This window comes from Oncorhynchus mykiss, chromosome 3 (assembly GCF_057628025.1).
Source record: "Oncorhynchus mykiss isolate SJ-2025 chromosome 3, ASM5762802v1, whole genome shotgun sequence".
NCBI classification, from domain to species: Eukaryota; Metazoa; Chordata; class Actinopteri; order Salmoniformes; family Salmonidae; genus Oncorhynchus; species Oncorhynchus mykiss.
In genome coordinates this window covers 34,246,720-34,264,543 of record NC_143024.1, presented here as the reverse complement: position 1 = coordinate 34,264,543, position 17,824 = coordinate 34,246,720, and the positions used below count along the sequence as shown (strand labels likewise).

The following is a 17,824-nucleotide window of genomic DNA, read 5'->3' as shown; positions in this document are numbered from 1 at the left end:
CATACACACACACACACACACTGAGTTGAGCTGGGGCGCGTGGCTGCCATTGTGGGTGAATCCCAGCTTGGCTCAGCTTTGCCTCGCTGGCAGCCTGCCAAGCTAAATATTTCTCCTGGACGAGAATGTACACACACATTCACAGCTCAGCGCCAAGCTACGATAAAGCAAAGGGCTTCCCTCGAGCCAACTAGGTGTGTGTGCATGTGTGTGTGTGGGAGAAAGAGAGTTAAGGAGGTCAACTGTAGCAGCGGGAGCAAAGAGAGAAAGTGATGATTAGTCCCAGCTGTGACGTGACAGAGAGAGAGAAAGAGGGATGAGAAAGAGAGCGAAATAGAGAAAGGGACATAACGAAGGATGCGGTATACCTCTGAGCACCCAGGGTTAGAGGCTGGTAGGGGCAGGGCACTAGGAGTGGGTGGAATGTGTATGTCTGCTGTGCTCAAAGGGTTCTGAACCCCCCCCCCATCACATCCATCGTCCCACACACACTTCCACAGCTTTGATGAGGAGTGGGCTGCATCACTGTGTGTGTTGGGGGGGTTGGAGACAGAAAGAGTGTGTAAGTGTGTCTATTTTGCGTAAAGATCTGAGACTTCTGGGCACAGCGGAAGTGTGCCACTACAGCTAACCCTGCTCAGCATGGACTCCATTACCACAGGGTTGGGGAGACTCAGTGGAGAGAGAGAGATACCTGAATAGAATAGAAGAGAAGAGAGAATTTCGGAAGAGGGAGGAGGTACAGTACAGACCCGCATATCAAATGGGATAGGGCTACAGGGGCTCAGTCAAAGCTCAACAGGTGCTCACGCTCCCCCTTCACTCAAACATGCAGGACAGATATAAAACATTGGATTCAAATGGCTTCCATTTTCACTCAGACATAAAATGAATGTCCTTTTACTTGGAATGATTTTAAAAGCACTGGACAATTATCATCATAACAATTTCATAATAACTATAAAAACATGCTCAGCCCACCAAAAAGAAAATAAATGTAATATAGTAAGTAGTCAAACACATGCATACAAATTCCCATAAAAAGTGGCAATATGACTAGGCTACACAGGATTTGCCTTCACCAGACCGCTCTGGTGCTCCAAGCCACATATTGACATTATTAGCCTACCAATAAAGATAACTTTTTTAAAGCAAATATTATGTATTTTATTACAATTAAATGTGTTTAAGTTTTACAACAACAAAACATTTACCAAAAATGTCATCCAAACATTTGGATGCAATTTTAAAAAAGGAAAACGTTCAGAAAATAGACTAATCCTGATAAAAATGTATTTATGCTTGATGAAAAACGATTCCTTTAAGAAAATTTTTCTACCAAAGGACACGGTAGCATATGGTAGGCCCACCTCTGCCAAATAAATAGGCTAATTATTGAGAATGATCATTGATTTCATATCAATAAAGCGTTCAATGTCTTATATTAATCAATTTCACCTATTGCGTCCAAATTTCCCTTTTCTTTCAAGTTTTTAATCATTCAAATATGCACATTACAAAGACATGACTTTGTAACTATTGCCTATTGATTCATTTTCACCTCAGTTATCTTTTAGCAGCCTTCACAGTGGGTGCAAAGGCGTCTAAAACTTTCTCGACATTTAGGCTATCCTAAATGAACATGTTAATTTCCTTTAAATTAAGCACACTGCAAATGTTGGAAACGAGAGGTGTTATTATTGCTAACAATTGCTCCATCAGTTATCGAAAGCGCAGGGGTTTGTTTTGTTAATTGCCTGTCTTAATCCTAATTACAGTTTTGGGTGGAGCAGATTTGTGCGCGGAAAGAAGGGGTAGGCTACTTTGTATGGAAACTGTAGACTACAGATTCACCTCGACAATTTCATAGTATACACGCACTACAAAGAGAGACGATCGGACCTAGGCCAGCAGCACCTGAGTTTGGAAATTGGGATAAGGATATCTTCCAGCGCTCCGCGACAGGCGCGTCATAACGCGGACAGGTAAAAGAGTTTGCACCCCGCTTCGCTCGCGTGGCTACAGTCCCTGCAGTTCGATAAACAACATGGAATAGCCTACATTTATTTGCTACATTGTTTAGTGTTGGCGAAAAGTTAGTCTTGAATTAAGACAGAGCAGCCGATCTCACGTTTTGTCGCATTTCATTCACATTCTTCTACCTTAAGTTTTGGCACGTTGTGTATGTAGCCTATAGGTTATATAGCCTAGCCATGAGAAACATTGTATCCTAATTTAATGTTAGGTAGGCTATTTGCTTTATAGTAGCCCTACAGAACTACTCCAACACAGCCTAACAATCTATTTTAGCAAATATTCGCACTTGTTTGGCTTAATTAATAATTTTCTGAAACTCATCTTCCCCTTTGTTGCAACTCTGAATCGATATTAGCCTACTGATAATAAAAGTGTGTATGGTTCAATTAAGAATGCGATAAGGAATTGAATGAGTCGCATTGAACGACCCGGCTTTGTATCGAAAGTGATTGCATAGAGTACAAGACTGGAAGTGCGTCTTGCGTAGTCTACAGTTGAGTCGTTTTACATTCTTTAGCCCGACAAAGAAGTCGGATAACAACGCTATATTTTGACGAGTGGACTTGTTAGCCCCGTTTCGTTTTTATCCTACAGTCTCATCTTGCACAGGTTATGCAATGTCCTGATTCTATCTTTTCACTATGGCGTTCGCTAAACTGGCAAATGTGCCAGACCGGGTATTTGACAGTTTTTAACAGTTGAACACCCGTTGCGCAACGCTTTGGTTGCTGTCACCGGCACGGGGGTATGGTACACACGCGTCGAGTTCCATTAGCCTATATCTGTCCAGTGTAACACATACCACAACCTGACAACTACATAAACATTGTTTTTAAGTACAGCTGTCGTGGGCAGTATTTGGTGCAATAGCAAAGGCCCTAGGATCATATGTCCTATTGTTTTATGATTCGTTGACTACCCCCGAAATGTGTCCGATGACGCAGCCGCTTTGGAAGGTTGTGTTATCACAACGTGCTGTGCTCATCATTGTGTGTGCAGTAGGCTTACGACTTCCTGCACATTGCCGAAAAGAAGAGGCATGTGATTCTGGTTGTGACAGAGCACGTTCCAGGTTGTTTACGGGAATGCACTGCAAACTTCCGAAAACATTTACCTGCGGAAAAGGTCTGCGAGCTTAAATAGTTCTGTCTATTTAGTGGTTGAAAGTTTCATTTACAGTTTCTAGAGTTGAGTCCGTTTTGCCCAGGATATCAGTCATACACACACATCCGTTTCTCTGTGGAAAACAAGAGAATCTCAGTTATGTTACTTACACTATTGTCATTCTACACCATATAGTTCAGTCTTTGAGATAATGCAAAATTAAGATTTCATAAGTCTAATATTTGGGAAATGTGGATTTATGAGTTATGAAGCAAACATTGTAGTATTTTGATTACAGGAAGTGAAGTTATTACATCATTTGACATTTGAGATAGTCCCAGCCCAGCTCTATTTGGAATCCAATGGCTGCCTGGCCTGAAACGTGTGTGAGGGGATAGCTCCTACCCCCCCCCCCCCCCCCCTCTCTTTCCTTGTCTCATTGTCAGCAGTGTTTCAATGCCACTGGCCTCTGTTTGCCTCCTTAATGAAAAGTACAATGTAATCAGTGGCATGTGCCAAATAGTCCATGATTAGCTCTTCCTCTGGGTTAAGGAGGGTGACTGTCTGGTGGTGTTGATCGTAACACACAAGTGTCCGCAGTGTGGACAGTCCCTCCAGATGGCTGAGGGGGGAGAGTGTGTGTGTGTGTGTAGCTGCGGTGGATTGGCAAGATTAGGAGAGCTACTGCAATGCCCTAACCCCACCCTGCTCTACGCTGTAGGGGGGCTCAACCTGACACGTGTCCACACACACAGGTCCTTCAGCCCAAATGGGATAATGGTCTAACCTCCATACTTCCCCCTAATGGCTCCATTGAGGGATTAACTCTTTCCAGAACAATACCCAAATCCACTGCACCTCCTCTGCGCACACACTTTTTGAGGAAAGTTCAAGCGGATACAAGCATCGTTTGACACACACACACACACACACCACATGAAATGGTCAATAACAATCTTCTTGCTATGATCTTGTGAGAGGCATCCTGTAGACCGGAATTAAAACATATTGTGACAAAGGGGAGAAAATCAGTGACACTCCAGATCAACTCTCAAGATAAGATCCACCACTGTTGTGGGGAAAGTTTTGTGAAGTTTGTGTGTGTGTGAGAGAGTTTGAATATCAAGGTGAATAACAGTCATGGCATTTGAATGAGAAATTGACAGTGTAGCCAGTACTTCTCTTCTTGTGACGAGCAGGATCGTTAAGCTGGATCTGCCATGAAGTCAATAAAGTTTGCTGCTTTTTGCCTCTTGTTGCAGAGGGAACCAGGAATTTGGAATGGCTGCTAATCTCACCTGTGGTTTAGCCACCCCCACCCATTCCATCCACTCTCATCCTCACCTCCTTTCTCTTCTTTCTTTTCATAATCCCTACGTCCTTCTAATGTGTTGGCACCACAATTCTGCTCAGCTCTGTGTGTGTGTTACTCTTAGCCCTGATAGGAGCCCTCTGTAAAACTAACAGAGACAGGAGGTCCCCATGCCCTTATTTGTGTGGCCCTCTTCCTCCCTCCCTCTCTCCTCCAGGCATGCAGGCCACATTAAATACCCTCCTCAGCCTGCGCATAAACAAAAAGAGCCATTTGACTTCAGAGCAGAGGCACCCCTCCCTACTCCCCCAGCCTCAGGCCTGCGCCCCCTCCTTCCTTTACAGTTTAAGCAGAGAGAGGGATGAGGAGAGGGGAAAGGGATCAGGAGAGCCTAGTGAGTGAGTGAGTGGGGTGGGGTGGGGGGTTGTCTGTGTCTTGGCCCAGATTGTTCCCAGCCAGCAAGTGGGTAGGGATGGACCACATGTGACTTTCAAAGGGGAAAATATGTTATTTTCGCTCTCGTTTTTTGTTTAGTTGAAATCTTAACTTGTTTTTGTGGAGGGAGTGAGATTTTTTTTGGTAGGGGTTGGTCGCTACAGAGCATGATCATGTAGACCAGCTGGGGTGCAGATCGTGTGTGTTTGGGGCCGGTGGATCGTATGTTGGCAGGAAGGAGTAGGCAGCGTGTGATGTGGTCAACTCTCTGTCACCAGTGGGGGGGATTGAAGACCCGGTTGGTTCTGTCTTTCTCTCCCTCCCTGCCTCATGTTTTATTTTCTTCATTCTCATTCTTCATTAGCCCTCGCTCCACTCCGTCCCACTCAAGACTGATGTCAATCGAGGAAGAGTAGGGGATTTCCAGTTGAATTCCAGGACACGGTTGCTTGCTTTGAGTGGTCTTTGCAATGGGGATCTGATACAGACAGAAAAGAGGGATAGATGGAGAGACAAAGTGTTTTGTGTTGTATTTAACCAGGGTCAATAAGCCCTGCACCTTTTATGCCTCAGTTTATTACCAGAGGGAGAGAGACCGAGAGGGAGTGTGTTGGTGAGACTGAGCCTTGAGGTCAGTTCAGTGTCGCCCTTTAGGGTGTGTGTAAGAGGAACGTCCGTCCGCGGCTCTGTGCTGGGTAAACAGTAGAGGGGCATTGAGTCACCATCACAGGATGTCCTCCTTCCCCAAGAAGACTCATAAACAACCCCCCCCCCCCCCCCATCTATGTGTGTTTGTTGTTGATATGTAACAGTTGCACTGTTACACAACAAGCACCCATGTTGAGGGAATATGTTTTTGAGACTTTGATTTGGAACTGGCAACCTTTTCTAATTTTATTGAAGTTTATCGAAGACTGCAGGAGAATGTTTGAATTTATGTTAAGGTGTGTGATGGTACTTTTATGTGCCAATTGAAATTGTTGAGTGTTTGTTTTGTGTGAAGCAGCGAGAGCTCATGCCTCAGGTGAAGGCGCCTGCTATTTCCATAGAGCAGTGTGTGTGTGTGTGCCTGCCTGCCACTGCTACCCTGAATGAGATGCAAGCGATCGTGTTCCTCATGGTGGTGGGCGGTCCTTGAGGGGGAGTGGAGAGGGAATGAGGGAGGGACCACTGAGTGAATCAACATCTCCCTCACTTGTTGAGGGGCAGTCAGTTAAACAGAAGGCACTCACTAGAACAGACACACACACGCTCACACACAGCACTCGCACTCTGGAGTAGCGCTTGGATTGGAGGGGGAGAGGGTGAACTGCACCTGTCCCACACACACACACAAATAAAACACTCACCCAGGGGAGAGATCATTCGGCCCTATGTGTGGCTGGGACCAAAGCTTCTCGGTGAGTACGCTAGTCAATGGAGAAACAGGGACTTGTAGAGAAAAAAACGTTTGATTTTGGAATTTTCACTTTTATTTTAAGGAAAACATTTATTTAATTTCTTCTTAAATTATATTTGTTTTGAGGATTTTTAAAGTTGTGTATTACATTTGTTTTGCTTGTAATAGTTGAACAAGCACTTTTCTAAATTAAACCAGTGACAACGAATATGAAGGTTTATTTTAGGAGTTATTTATGTAAGTCAAAGTTTTCTCCTTGTTTGTCAGGCCACTCCATTATGCAATGAGTTTGTTAAACTTTCAGTATATTGTTGAATATAATATTTAAATTATTATCTTATTGCAGTTTGTCCACTTCAGCTGAATTGTTTGAATTATTAAAATTCGAAAATTGTCATCGGTTATAGCTTGCTACATTAAAAAAATAAAAAATAAAAAAACTATATCAGTTGTGTTTATCGAATATTTTAACAGAGATGTGTATGTGAGAGTTGAATAAATCAGTTGCTTTTGGCCAGGTTCTCAGTTTCAGTATTCGTTTTGCACAGCTGTCATAAAGACTAATTTATTAGCAGGAACAGATTTTGACTAGTGTTTGGTATTATATTTATCTATATATTTAAATCCCTTTCAAAGGATATTCATGATATCAATGTACAATAAATAATATCACAATATTAATAAATAGTTTGAAATGCTCTACTCTACATTGAAACGGAATATCCTATTTGCATTATCATTTCATGTATGTAATTACTTGGGATATTGTTTGTAGTACAATTTTATTTGAAATTAATGTTGGAAAAACATTTTGAGAAAGTGATTTGTTGTTCTGTTACTCTTCCGGAAGTTCATTAATTACACTAGTCTCCTTGGAGCCTGTTTTTTCGGCTTGAGTGAATTTAGGGTCATGTTTAATTTGGTCAAGGCTTGGGGAATTTTGTCAAGCTTTTAGTTGTGGTTTAGTTGTGGAGATTGCTGGAGGGTTATGGTACATTTTTCCTGAATTATATGTGAGTGACACCGTATAAGGTTGCATTTCAGTCTATCATCGGCCTTGAAATTGGACAATCTTTGTAGCGTATGATCATTCATTCTACGGACACTGTGTTTTTGTTGTGGGACAAGGATGTGTGTGTGAGATGGTCTTGGGTGGGGAGCGTTTGAAGTTTGTTTGTGCTGCTGTGGCCCCCCAAATGGAAAGGTTTGGCACTCCCTCCCGACTGATCCCACACACACACACGGACGATTTGCCTGTTCCGCTGCTCTGCCACTCTGCTTCCAATTTTAGCTCCATTCAGACGTAGACAGGACTTCCTTCCCCTGTTTGTGACTATTTTTCCACCCTGGGGGGAGAGGACTAGGGACAGTGAGAGAGCATAAGGGAGAGGGGGTTAAAGAAAGAAACAGGAGGATTAAGAGACTTATGTTGACAGTTTGACAAGGAGGGAGAATGAAGAAGGGTAGGCTACATAGAAGTAGAGTTGGACAGAGAGGGAGAAGGGTACAGAGGGAATGAAGATAGTGAGGGAGGGTAGAGACCGAGGGGTAGCGTGGCTGGCCCTGACCTTATGCCATCTTACATAGCCCACGGAATGGACTCACAGCTTGGCTGCCATTGGTTAGGCCGTGTCAGCCTATCTGCACAAGTCATTGGTCAATCTGTCTTTCCCCGAGACACTAGCCGTATACGCATACAGTATATAACACATACTCTTGGGTCACAACTCATCTGTAATAAAAAAAAGGGATATACTTTTCACTCTGGACTCAAAGTGTTCTTTTAAATTTTTTTCTGTAACTTATTTGAATAGAGTTGACGGTTTCCTGTGATTGTGTTTCCTTCTAAGTAGATAGTAGAGGAGATTAGACTGTCCTGGGCTGGAGGCTAGTGGGGTCGGTCGACAGTGGCTCTTGTTCCCACAGAGAGAGCACAGACACTGTCTGATTAGTCAGCCAGTCTCAAAGGAACTCGCCACTCACTGACTCATACTGGATAATAACGCTCCCCTCTCTCTCTTTTTCTCCCCTTCAATTTTTTTCCTTTCTCCTTCTCTCCATCTCGGTCTTTCTCACTCACTCACTCTCTTATCGCTATCCCTTTCTCTCAGGCTACCTCTCATAGCTCGGCCATGTTGACTACTGAGGGGGCCCACACTGTAGAGCACGACAACGTCAAGATGGACACCGAACCCCATAGGGACACGGAAACCCAGATGGACACGAGATCCAAAATGGCCACCGACACAGACTCTAAGATGGAGGAGGTGGACATGATGAAGTGGACGGAGGTGGAGTTTGAGGAGAAGTGTACCTACATCGTCAAGGATACTCCGCGGGAGGCAGGGACAGAGAGCAAGGGGTTAACGAGAGCAGAGGCCTCACTGCCTCGTAACCTGGCCTTCAAACAACTAGCTGATTCCAAAGCGGTAGGAAGACACATACACACACACCATCTGTAAACCCATATGCTCCCCAAACTCACATGACTCAACTGTAGGTAATATATGACAGCAGGAGAAGTCTCAGCCAGGGGGGGATTGTGGTGAGGAGGGTGTCTCATTGTAAAAGATCACACACAGGAGCACGGCGATGACCTGTGTGCGTTGTAGGAGTGGTGTGTAAGCCCAGTGTGGAGGGGAATTCACACACACTCTCAGAGGTGTGATGCAGGTTGCTACAGAGCCTCTGCAGTGAGAAATGAGCTCCCACCCATCCATGAAGAGTCATTAATCATACTTAGCCATGCTGTTGACGGGAGATTCATCAACACATCCTGATAACCATTTACCCTACCTGTCTCTGTGTCTATCCCTCTATGTTCTCACACTAGTCAGTCCTACACTAGACCAGACCCAGTTCTCCCTACCTCTGTCCAGATATCAACCTCTTCACAACCCAAACTGATTCCCAGTCAGTCTAACCGTTGAACCCTGTAGAATAAGTGTGACGAGGGGTCATGAGAGTAGGTGGGGAGCGTTTTGTGGTTTTAACCTGATCAAGACCGCATGATTTGGTTGCAATGAATAGATTTTCTTGTCATTGCTCATCTGTTTCTTATCACCCTGTGTGTGTGAGAATGAGTGTTTCCCACCACGTTTGTTTACGACCTGATACGGTATCCGTCAATATTTATCACCTTCACAGAAGCGACCACTAAGATTGAGGGAAAATAAGAGAGGAAAATGAGAGGATGTGGACAGAGTATAGCATTACCAGTGATGAAAGGATATTGACTTAGTCATTTAGGGAGCATTGTAAAGTCGGTTAATAAGTTATCCTCAAAACACCCCTAATCTTGAAGTGGTCTGGCCCTGGGATGGAAATGGGAAGGGGGATTTCCCAATCCTTTAGGGAGGGTGTTTGTGTAGGATATGCATGAAGGGGATAAGGGTGTGTGTGTGCGTGCAAGTGTAGTCTGTGTAGGGGGTTTGGTGAATATCATGGTTAGGAGATTAGCTGAACGTCTAGGTTTGATAATCCCTCATTTTCAGACGGATGCACTTCCCTTGCTGTTCTTCCTTCCTCCCTCTATTTACATTTTTTTTTCAATTATTTTGAAAGGAACAACAGCGCTTTAATATCAGGTGTGGATCTCTTTCTCCTTTAAGGTGAACAGTCTGAGGTGAGTTGTTTTGATGTGGTAGGGTGTGTTGTCTGGTTAGCAGAGTGGGTGTCGTAAAGGGTGTCAGAGGGAGTGGCCCTGTGGTCAATTAGAAAGGAACAGAGGCGAGAAGGGGGAGATGCTTTGTGGCATAACCTGGGTGAGATGGAGGAAATAGAACTCTTTCCCTCAAGGTGTCTAACTCTTCCTGTTGGCACTGGATAAGGGTTAGGTGTATGTTTGACTATGTTCACACACTTAAAACACACAGCAAATGTGGCTTGAGGAAAAAGTGTGACAGTCAAATTCCCAGCCTAAGCCACTGGTTTTTCTTGTACGGAGTAGTAATTATATATACACACACACACAGAGAGAGAGGCAGCCTTGTTTGTTGATTTGATCATGATGATGGGTTCTTCCGGCCGTCTTCATGTGAAGACTGTGACCTCCTGGCAGGATGTGATAACGTAAATCCTCTAACCACCGAACATACACACACTGCAACTAATGGTCTTTATCTCTGTCCTGTAGGTGATTGGAGTGGCCAGCAGAGAGTACATCCCCAAAGGAACACGCTTCGGCCCCCTGGTGGGTCAGAGCTACACTGCAGACAGCGTCCCCAAAGACGCCAACAGGAAGTACTTCTGGAGGGTGAGTGGTTTTCCCTCCTGTCCACTAACACACACACACACAAAGAGAGCAAGCGCTCCACTTTCAGTAAAAGACAGCCACAGAGGAAGAAAAACAACCATAGGTCATTTCCTGTTCCACTGACTGACTTCGTGTGACGTCACGGCCAGGGTCTCTGCGTTCTTCAGAAGTTTGTGTGTGTGTGGAGACGGAAGGGGTTTTCTCTCTAATCATTCTGAGACTAAGGCTCTCCACTCTGTGTGTGTGGTACATACTTGTCGCTGTAACACACACCCTCAACTCCTATTTCATCATGATAAATCTGCTGGGTAAAGCCTGTTATTCAGTAGTGGTTGTCTGATCAGTAAGTGTGGCAGCTAGTACAGTAAGAACTGTAGTGGAACAATGGAGGAGTAATATGACAATTTTACACTGTACACAGGAACAGGGCTACGGCGTCATCGTTCCGGGAAGTGACAATGTAGCACTCATACACACACAGGCACTCACCTAGATTCAACAACATCCCAAAGCTATGTGTTCCATTCATGTACCTCGCTCAGGCAAGACACAACAGAGTTATAGACCTCTCTCTCTCGTTGATGTCCACAATCAGATGGAGAGAGTGGTCTGAGTGGAGAGAGGGGGAAGATTCAGAATGAGTGTCGGTGCCATTGTCGGCGTGACGTATTCTCTGACTCAACTCTTTTGGATGTGTATAAGAGAGGCTCCTACTCTGTCGGTCTCGCCATCCCTCAGTCTGTATAACTGGCTATAAGGTCTGGAGTGGAGGGGGAGAGAGATTTAACGAGTCTACACTTTAATGATATTACACTCACGCTGTATTTTGTCTCCCCCATACCCCAACTTCTTATCTTGCCAAATTTTTAAGCATTTTTAGCCGTTTCTCAGCACTGTTTTTCTGGAGCGTTCTAAACTTGCCATTGAGACTTCCTTGCCTGTTAACCTTTGACCATTTCCCGACTCTCCGTCCCCTCAGATCTACTCGGAGGGCGACTTCCACCACTTTGTGGACGGCCTGGACGAGGAGCGGTCTAACTGGATGCGCTACGTCAACCCGATCCACTCGGCGGGGGAGCAAAACCTGGCGGCGTGCCAGAATGGCACGAACATCTACTTCTACACGGTGAGGGCCATCCCCCCTGGCACCGAGCTGCTGGTGTGGTACTGCCCAGAGTTCGCTCTCCGCCTCCACTACCTGCCTTCTGAAGAGCTCATGATGCAGAAACTGAGTAAGTCCTATCATATGAAACCTTATTACATAGATGTTATACAATGATAATCATATACTGTATGCAATGATTTATTACATAGTAATAACGCTGTATCCTTGGAAGTATAGTGTACAATTGGTATTATGTTTAACTTTCAATGGTCTTGTGTGTGTGATTTTATTTAGCACCTACCTACTCAGTGTTGGCGTGTGTCGTGAGAGTGTGTATTTGTGAGAGCCTGACAGTATTTCTGAGGGGAGCCACATCTCCTTCCTCTCTGAACATCTGCCTGGCATTAACACACACAGCCCGTTAACCTTTCATCTCTGCCAGCGCCACCATTGCATGTGTGTGATCACTAGTCATAAAGTGAATAGTCTAAATGCAAATATGAATATGTGTGAGGAAGCAAAAAAAGAGTGAGAGAGCACCAGACAGAGTTAGAAGGGGAGGGAGGTAGGTAGGGATGGGAGGAAGGAGCCAGCATTCAGCCTCCAGGTGTGGTAGGTAGTGACTCCAGTTTCCCGGGAGATGCACATCTCCTGGGGCAGAGACACAGGGGCCTGGGCCCCCTCATGGTACTGGCCCCTCTGGCTCCTACTTTTTCTCTATGGCCCCTGTAATTAGACCACCCCACTACCACAGGGGCCTCTGTTGACCTGGGAATGACATCATACTTACCTTTCTCTTCTCTCTGTCTCGGTCCATCTCTCTCCCTGTGTCTTTCTCCATTAACCCAGTCATAGTAGAACCAGACGTGTGTTTAGTTGGTTGTGTGAGTCAGCAGAACTGGCTGGTCTGAAATGACTGAACTGGAGCTCTTCTCCCACTCGCTCTCCTCTTGGTGTGACAGCTGTTGTTTTTCTCCATATTTTGTGTGTGTTACATGCTTACACAATCAGCCTTCCTTAAAACGACAATATGCTTTGCACAGACATATGGCACCTGTTTAGCATTTCCTGTTCTAAATGTGTATGCGTTCAAACACATACTATCCTACGCACACCCTCTCCCTTGCATGCAAGGACACACATACCCAGAGAGGCATTTCATTCCAACACACTCACTCTTTTAATCTCAAAAGTGTGTGTGTGATGTGCTGACGGCTCCTTGGCCCTTCTCCTTAATTTATTTGGCACTTTAAAAGTGGAGAGACTGAGGGAAGAGAGGAGAGGAAGAAAAGCGTCCCCTCCATTGACTACTTGAACTTCCTGGCGGCGGGGCCGTGCTGACAGATTGATATCTCCAAGATGGCCACCCTGTTTGTTTTCTGAAAGAAAGGAGGGCTGGGAGTGGTGTTATCTGAGGGGGAGGACAGGGAAGAGGAGATGGGGGAGGCACTGATAACCTCTGTGTTTACACACTGCCGCTGTAGTGGTGTGGGGGTCACTGTGTGTGTGTTGAAAGTCTGTCGAGTAATTAAGTGCTGGAAAGCTTAATGTATATACACGTTATTGGACACACACACACACAGATTTGTGACCCTCTAGTAAAAGTTCAATGGGTAGTAAATGGATGGGATTATTGATGTCCACTCTAAATCCCGACTGATGGAGGTTTAACAGGTGAGGATGTGTTAACCGACATGCAGAGGCTTTTAGCGTGTGTGTGTAGCCTGGAAGCGCTTGCAGTAATCCCATCTTTCATCATGTGGAGGTGACAGTAGGTGCAAGGGAGGAGGAAGCTCTCCCAGTTAACCTTTGACCTGGAAACAATAGCAAACTAGAAGGAATCCTGGGTGGTTGTTTTTACTTCTACCTAAAGGACTGATAAAAGTCCAAAGGTGTAGGATAGGAAGTGTGTTTTTGTGTTCATGGAATGTGATTGAAGGGTCCTTCTTTGGGTCGTGAGTGTGCATGCTGGAGATGATGAGCAAACCTATCAGACAAAGGCCTCTGTCAGGAAGTGTCAAGAGTGTGTGTGTGTGATTGAGAGAGTCAGGTGGAGGGCAGGTTGAGGCCAAACTTGAGAGGAAACTTTCAATCAGCCCTGCCCCCATTTGGATTCTATCTTGATTTTTATCTGCCCCCAGACCACCACCACCACACACACACACACCCTGCCCCGAGGCAGCTGTCACGCCTCACTTCCTGTCTTTTAGCCCTCCATGATCGTTCGTCAAATCTGTCACGCTAATTGAACCACTGTTACAGTGTTCCTAACCCCCCTCCCCACCTCTACAGCTGAAAGACCATTATTTCTCCTAAGGTAAAGACATGTCTAGATAAGTTTTTCCTGTGCTCAATTCTCCTGACACCAAGTCAAAGGGAAACGTGGTCTTCAGTCAGAGGGAGAACAGTGCGTCTGACCTCTCTCTCTCCCTCCCTCCCTCTACAGAGCAGTCTCTGCTGGAAGCCAAGCAGCAGGCCAGTGAGGAGCATGTTAGCAGCAGCAGCGCCCCAGTCAAGATAGAACACAGTGTCTCCTCCATCCTCGGGGGCCCCACCACCTCTAGCAAGAAGGAGCCCAGCCGGCCACTGGCCACGCGACCCCGCTGTGCCCTCTACCCCCCATTCCGCCCCCACCCTCATCTAACGGAAGAGTTCCTGAGCCTTAAGACCAGCCCGGTACAGTTTTGTTACACAGTAATCAGATCACCAGGCAACCAGTCGTCGGCGACCCCGAGTCCGTCGGCGCGGAGCAGTCCGGAGAGTAGCCCCGATGGTAGCCCCGCAGCTCCCCAACCCACACACCAATCCTCCTCTTTTTACTCCCGAGGTTTGGGTCCCTACCCAGGCTATTCTCCACCAGCCGCCCCCCTTTCCTCGCCCTTCTACCCTCCCGGCCCCCACTATTCCCGCTACATGCTACCCCACCACTACCCACTACCTGGGGGTGGGGTGCCCGCTGTCGGGGGAATGTTTCCAAGAATGTACCCTCTCTTCAGCAGCCTGCTGCCCCCCAACATGCCCCTGCTGCCTGGGGAGGCGGGGAGCAGGTTCTTACTACCTAACTCCTCCCACCCCTCATTCTCCACCCACCGGGACTTCCTCCTCTCCGCCACCACCAGTGCCTTCTCAGCCGCCACCACCCTCGGGGACAAAGCCGGCCCCCACTACCCCCATCACCCCTACTCTGGCAATGATCATCCTCACCCACACGGGCACCCCCACGCCCCCACCAGCGGCTCACCTACAGCGGGCACGGCGGCCCCTAGCGAGCACATGCCCACCAAGCCTACCTCAGCCCTACTGGGCAGTGCCAGCGGCCGGCAGGAGGAGGCCATGAACCTGAGCAAGATGAAGCGTGGTGGTGGCTCTACAGGCTACAAGACCCTGCCTTACCCACTCAAGAAGCAGAACGGCAAAATCAAGTACGAGTGTAACGTCTGCAGCAAGACCTTCGGCCAGCTCTCTAACCTCAAGGTGAGACTGGAGACATTCTGTTCACTCCCTTCATTCCATTCATCCAGATTACTTTGTGTTCCCTTGCATTGAACCCAACTGACGTAACGTTGTCCCTGCTGTGTGTAGGTGCACTTGCGTGTCCACAGCGGTGAGCGGCCCTTCAAGTGTTCGACCTGCAGTAAGGGCTTCACCCAGCTGGCCCACCTGCAGAAACACTTCCTGGTGCACACTGGAGAGAAGCCCCATGAGTGCTCGGTAAAGACCACCACCATATGCTAGTTGCTAAGTCTGTTAAGCTAGCTAGCTGCTGCATATACATAAGCAATGCTGAACTTCCTCCTCTAACCCTTCACTTGTCCTCTTTCCCCCCAGGTGTGCCATAAGCGCTTCAGCAGCACCAGCAACCTAAAGACCCACCTGCGCCTCCACTCGGGTGAGAAGCCCTACTTGTGCAAGCTCTGCCCTGCCAAGTTCACTCAGTTTGTCCACCTGAAGCTGCACAAGCGCCTTCACTCCCGCGAGCGGCCACACAAGTGCCCCCACTGCCACCGCCACTACATTCACCTGTGCAGCCTGCAGCTACACCTGAAGGGCTACTGTCTGGCTGCCGTCACCTCCTCAGGTGGCCCCACCCCCAGCCCCTCCACCCAGGAAGAGCTCCAGCGCATCAATGAGGAGATTGAGCGCTTCGACATGAGCGACCACGCTGAGAGGCTGGACCAGCTCCAGGGAGGGGTTGAGGTTGAGGCTGTCCTGGAGAAGCAGGTCCTGGGGATGCTGTGGAGGGAGATGGACCTCAAGACCTCCGGCTACCACCACCACAAGGGCGGCGCCAGTGAGCTCCAGTCTACAGGTTACGGCCTCTACAATTCAGTCAATGAGACGTCGGTTATCAAACTGCGCCGAAGCAGTCCGCTTCTTCCTTCCAACGTCACGATCAAGCAGGAGTCTGAGGAACAGGCTTGAGCTCACCGTTTGAAGGACGTTGAGTCAGACTGTGGCTCTGAGAACTTGGTTAGCAGGAGCAACGAGTGTAAATATATTTTGATGGTTGTAGCGACTGGGGTTTTCAAACTTTCAGGGACTTATGTACTCAGGGCTCCAAGAGACACTGTCCCCAGATTACTTAACTGTTCCACTGTGTCCTACACTTAAGACAGGACAATCATCCACCCATATCATTGTTATTATTACTGTTTATTTTCAATTTTATTTTTGTTGAATTTATTATAACCTCCTTAATTTATTATGCAATTATTCTGTCTTCAAAAAGCAATATGTGGAAGTGATGTTTACAATGACCAGGTAATTCATTGTAATTTACTGTTTGTTTTTCTGATTTTGATTTCACTCTGGGGCCATTTCTTTGTAGATACTTTCTCTCTCTGCCTGTATCCATCCTGTGTGACCTGTTGAGAAGCAGGGGTGCCTACTTTTTTTTTTTTTTTTTTTAAATATTTAAACAATATAGCAGGTTAAAAAGGGTCAAAGGTCGCAACTTTGTTTTGCCAAAGGTGAACACAAACTTTTGATTAGAAAGAAAAGGCATTGCTTGACCTTCTGACCCTTCCAGCAAGCTTCTCTATGTCCACACTCATCCTGAGTTCTGCAAAAATTGCATTTTTTGTTTTATGTATTTTCAACAACGGTTACCTCAGTGTGTGTATGATTGTATGCCTGTGAGTATGTGTGTCTGTACGTTCAGAGGGAAGCTGAAGGAGAGTGTGTTTTCTATTTATTGCTTTTGCTACTTGAAGAAGAAACCAAAATGAACTGGAGTGCCTCTCCACATGATCCAAAGAGCAGGAAAGTCTGCTCAATATGTAGCATATAAAGACTGCGAGTCCAGGAATCCTTCCCCCCCCAACAGTCCAAGGGAACTTCAATACACTGTTAATGGCAAAAGGAGACACTGTAAAGTTTACTTGGCTTTAGTTTCAAACACACCAAAAAGAGACTTATATTATTGAAAAGAAGACCAAGAGAATACTGTTTGTCTGTGATGAAGTGTTAGCTCTTTAGCTGTGGTTTTGTTTGAGAAAAATGTATCCCCCTTCTCATTTTTAAATGGCACAGACCAAAGCACCTTGGCCTTCTTATGCACTGGCCCCTTCCCTTTATGACTTAAGTGCCGGTGCTTGCTCCTCCCACTATTCAATATGATTGGACTGTTATAATGGCTTTAAGACGACATATGGTTTGTCTCCATAGCAACTGTGAGCCCAGGCCGGTGACCTGGAAGCAGTTGCACATCAGCCCCCATCCCCTCGCTTTTTTCTCTCTCCCTCCAACCCTGAAGTATGACCAAAGCATCCCCTTTCATCTTTAGCCCTAGAGGAGAAAAAAATACTGTCTCTGTTTACATACTCGTTTACATTGTTATTTATGTGCAAAATGTAAATTTATGATAAATGTCCACAGTTCTAATCTGACTATTTTGTGTGACTATTTTGTTTTCATCTGCCTCCTGTTTTGGGTATTGTGCTTTAGGAGAAGCAGCTAGTAGACATTAGGGTCTCAGTATTCTATGGCTTCCGGTAGGTCATGTTGCTTCCACCTCATGTAGCCCCAGATCAGTGATCATGGAGGAAAGGACAGAAGGAGAGGTAGCTAGTTAAAACTAATGAGACACCACTTTGCCTCGGCCAATATGAGGCATCATCAAAGTGGTAAGCATATGCCTTTTGGTTTAGATCAAGACACTGAAAGAAGTTCCAAGGG

At 46.2% G+C, this 17,824-nt stretch overlaps 1 protein-coding gene across 2 annotated transcripts; it reads left to right on the top strand.

The window, feature by feature from the left end:
• The first annotated feature begins 1,852 nt into the window (after positions 1 to 1,852).
• On the top strand, positions 1,853 to 17,535 carry LOC110514303 (PR domain zinc finger protein 1). Of its 2 annotated transcripts, none has more exons than XM_021593770.3 (7): positions 1,853 to 1,985; positions 8,399 to 8,716; positions 10,423 to 10,542; positions 11,522 to 11,774; positions 14,094 to 15,121; positions 15,230 to 15,358; positions 15,476 to 17,535. In XM_021593770.3, the coding sequence occupies exons 2-7, from the start codon at positions 8,420 to 8,422 to the stop codon at positions 16,067 to 16,069; spliced, it is 2,421 nt and encodes an 806-aa protein (XP_021449445.2). In that variant the 5' UTR covers positions 1,853 to 1,985; positions 8,399 to 8,419; the 3' UTR covers positions 16,070 to 17,535. The 2 variants fall into 2 exon arrangements, with proteins under 2 accessions (XP_021449445.2, XP_021449439.2); XM_021593764.3 differs by lacking the exon at positions 1,853 to 1,985 and adding an exon at positions 5,708 to 6,288.
• The last annotated feature ends 289 nt before the right edge of the window (positions 17,536 to 17,824 follow it).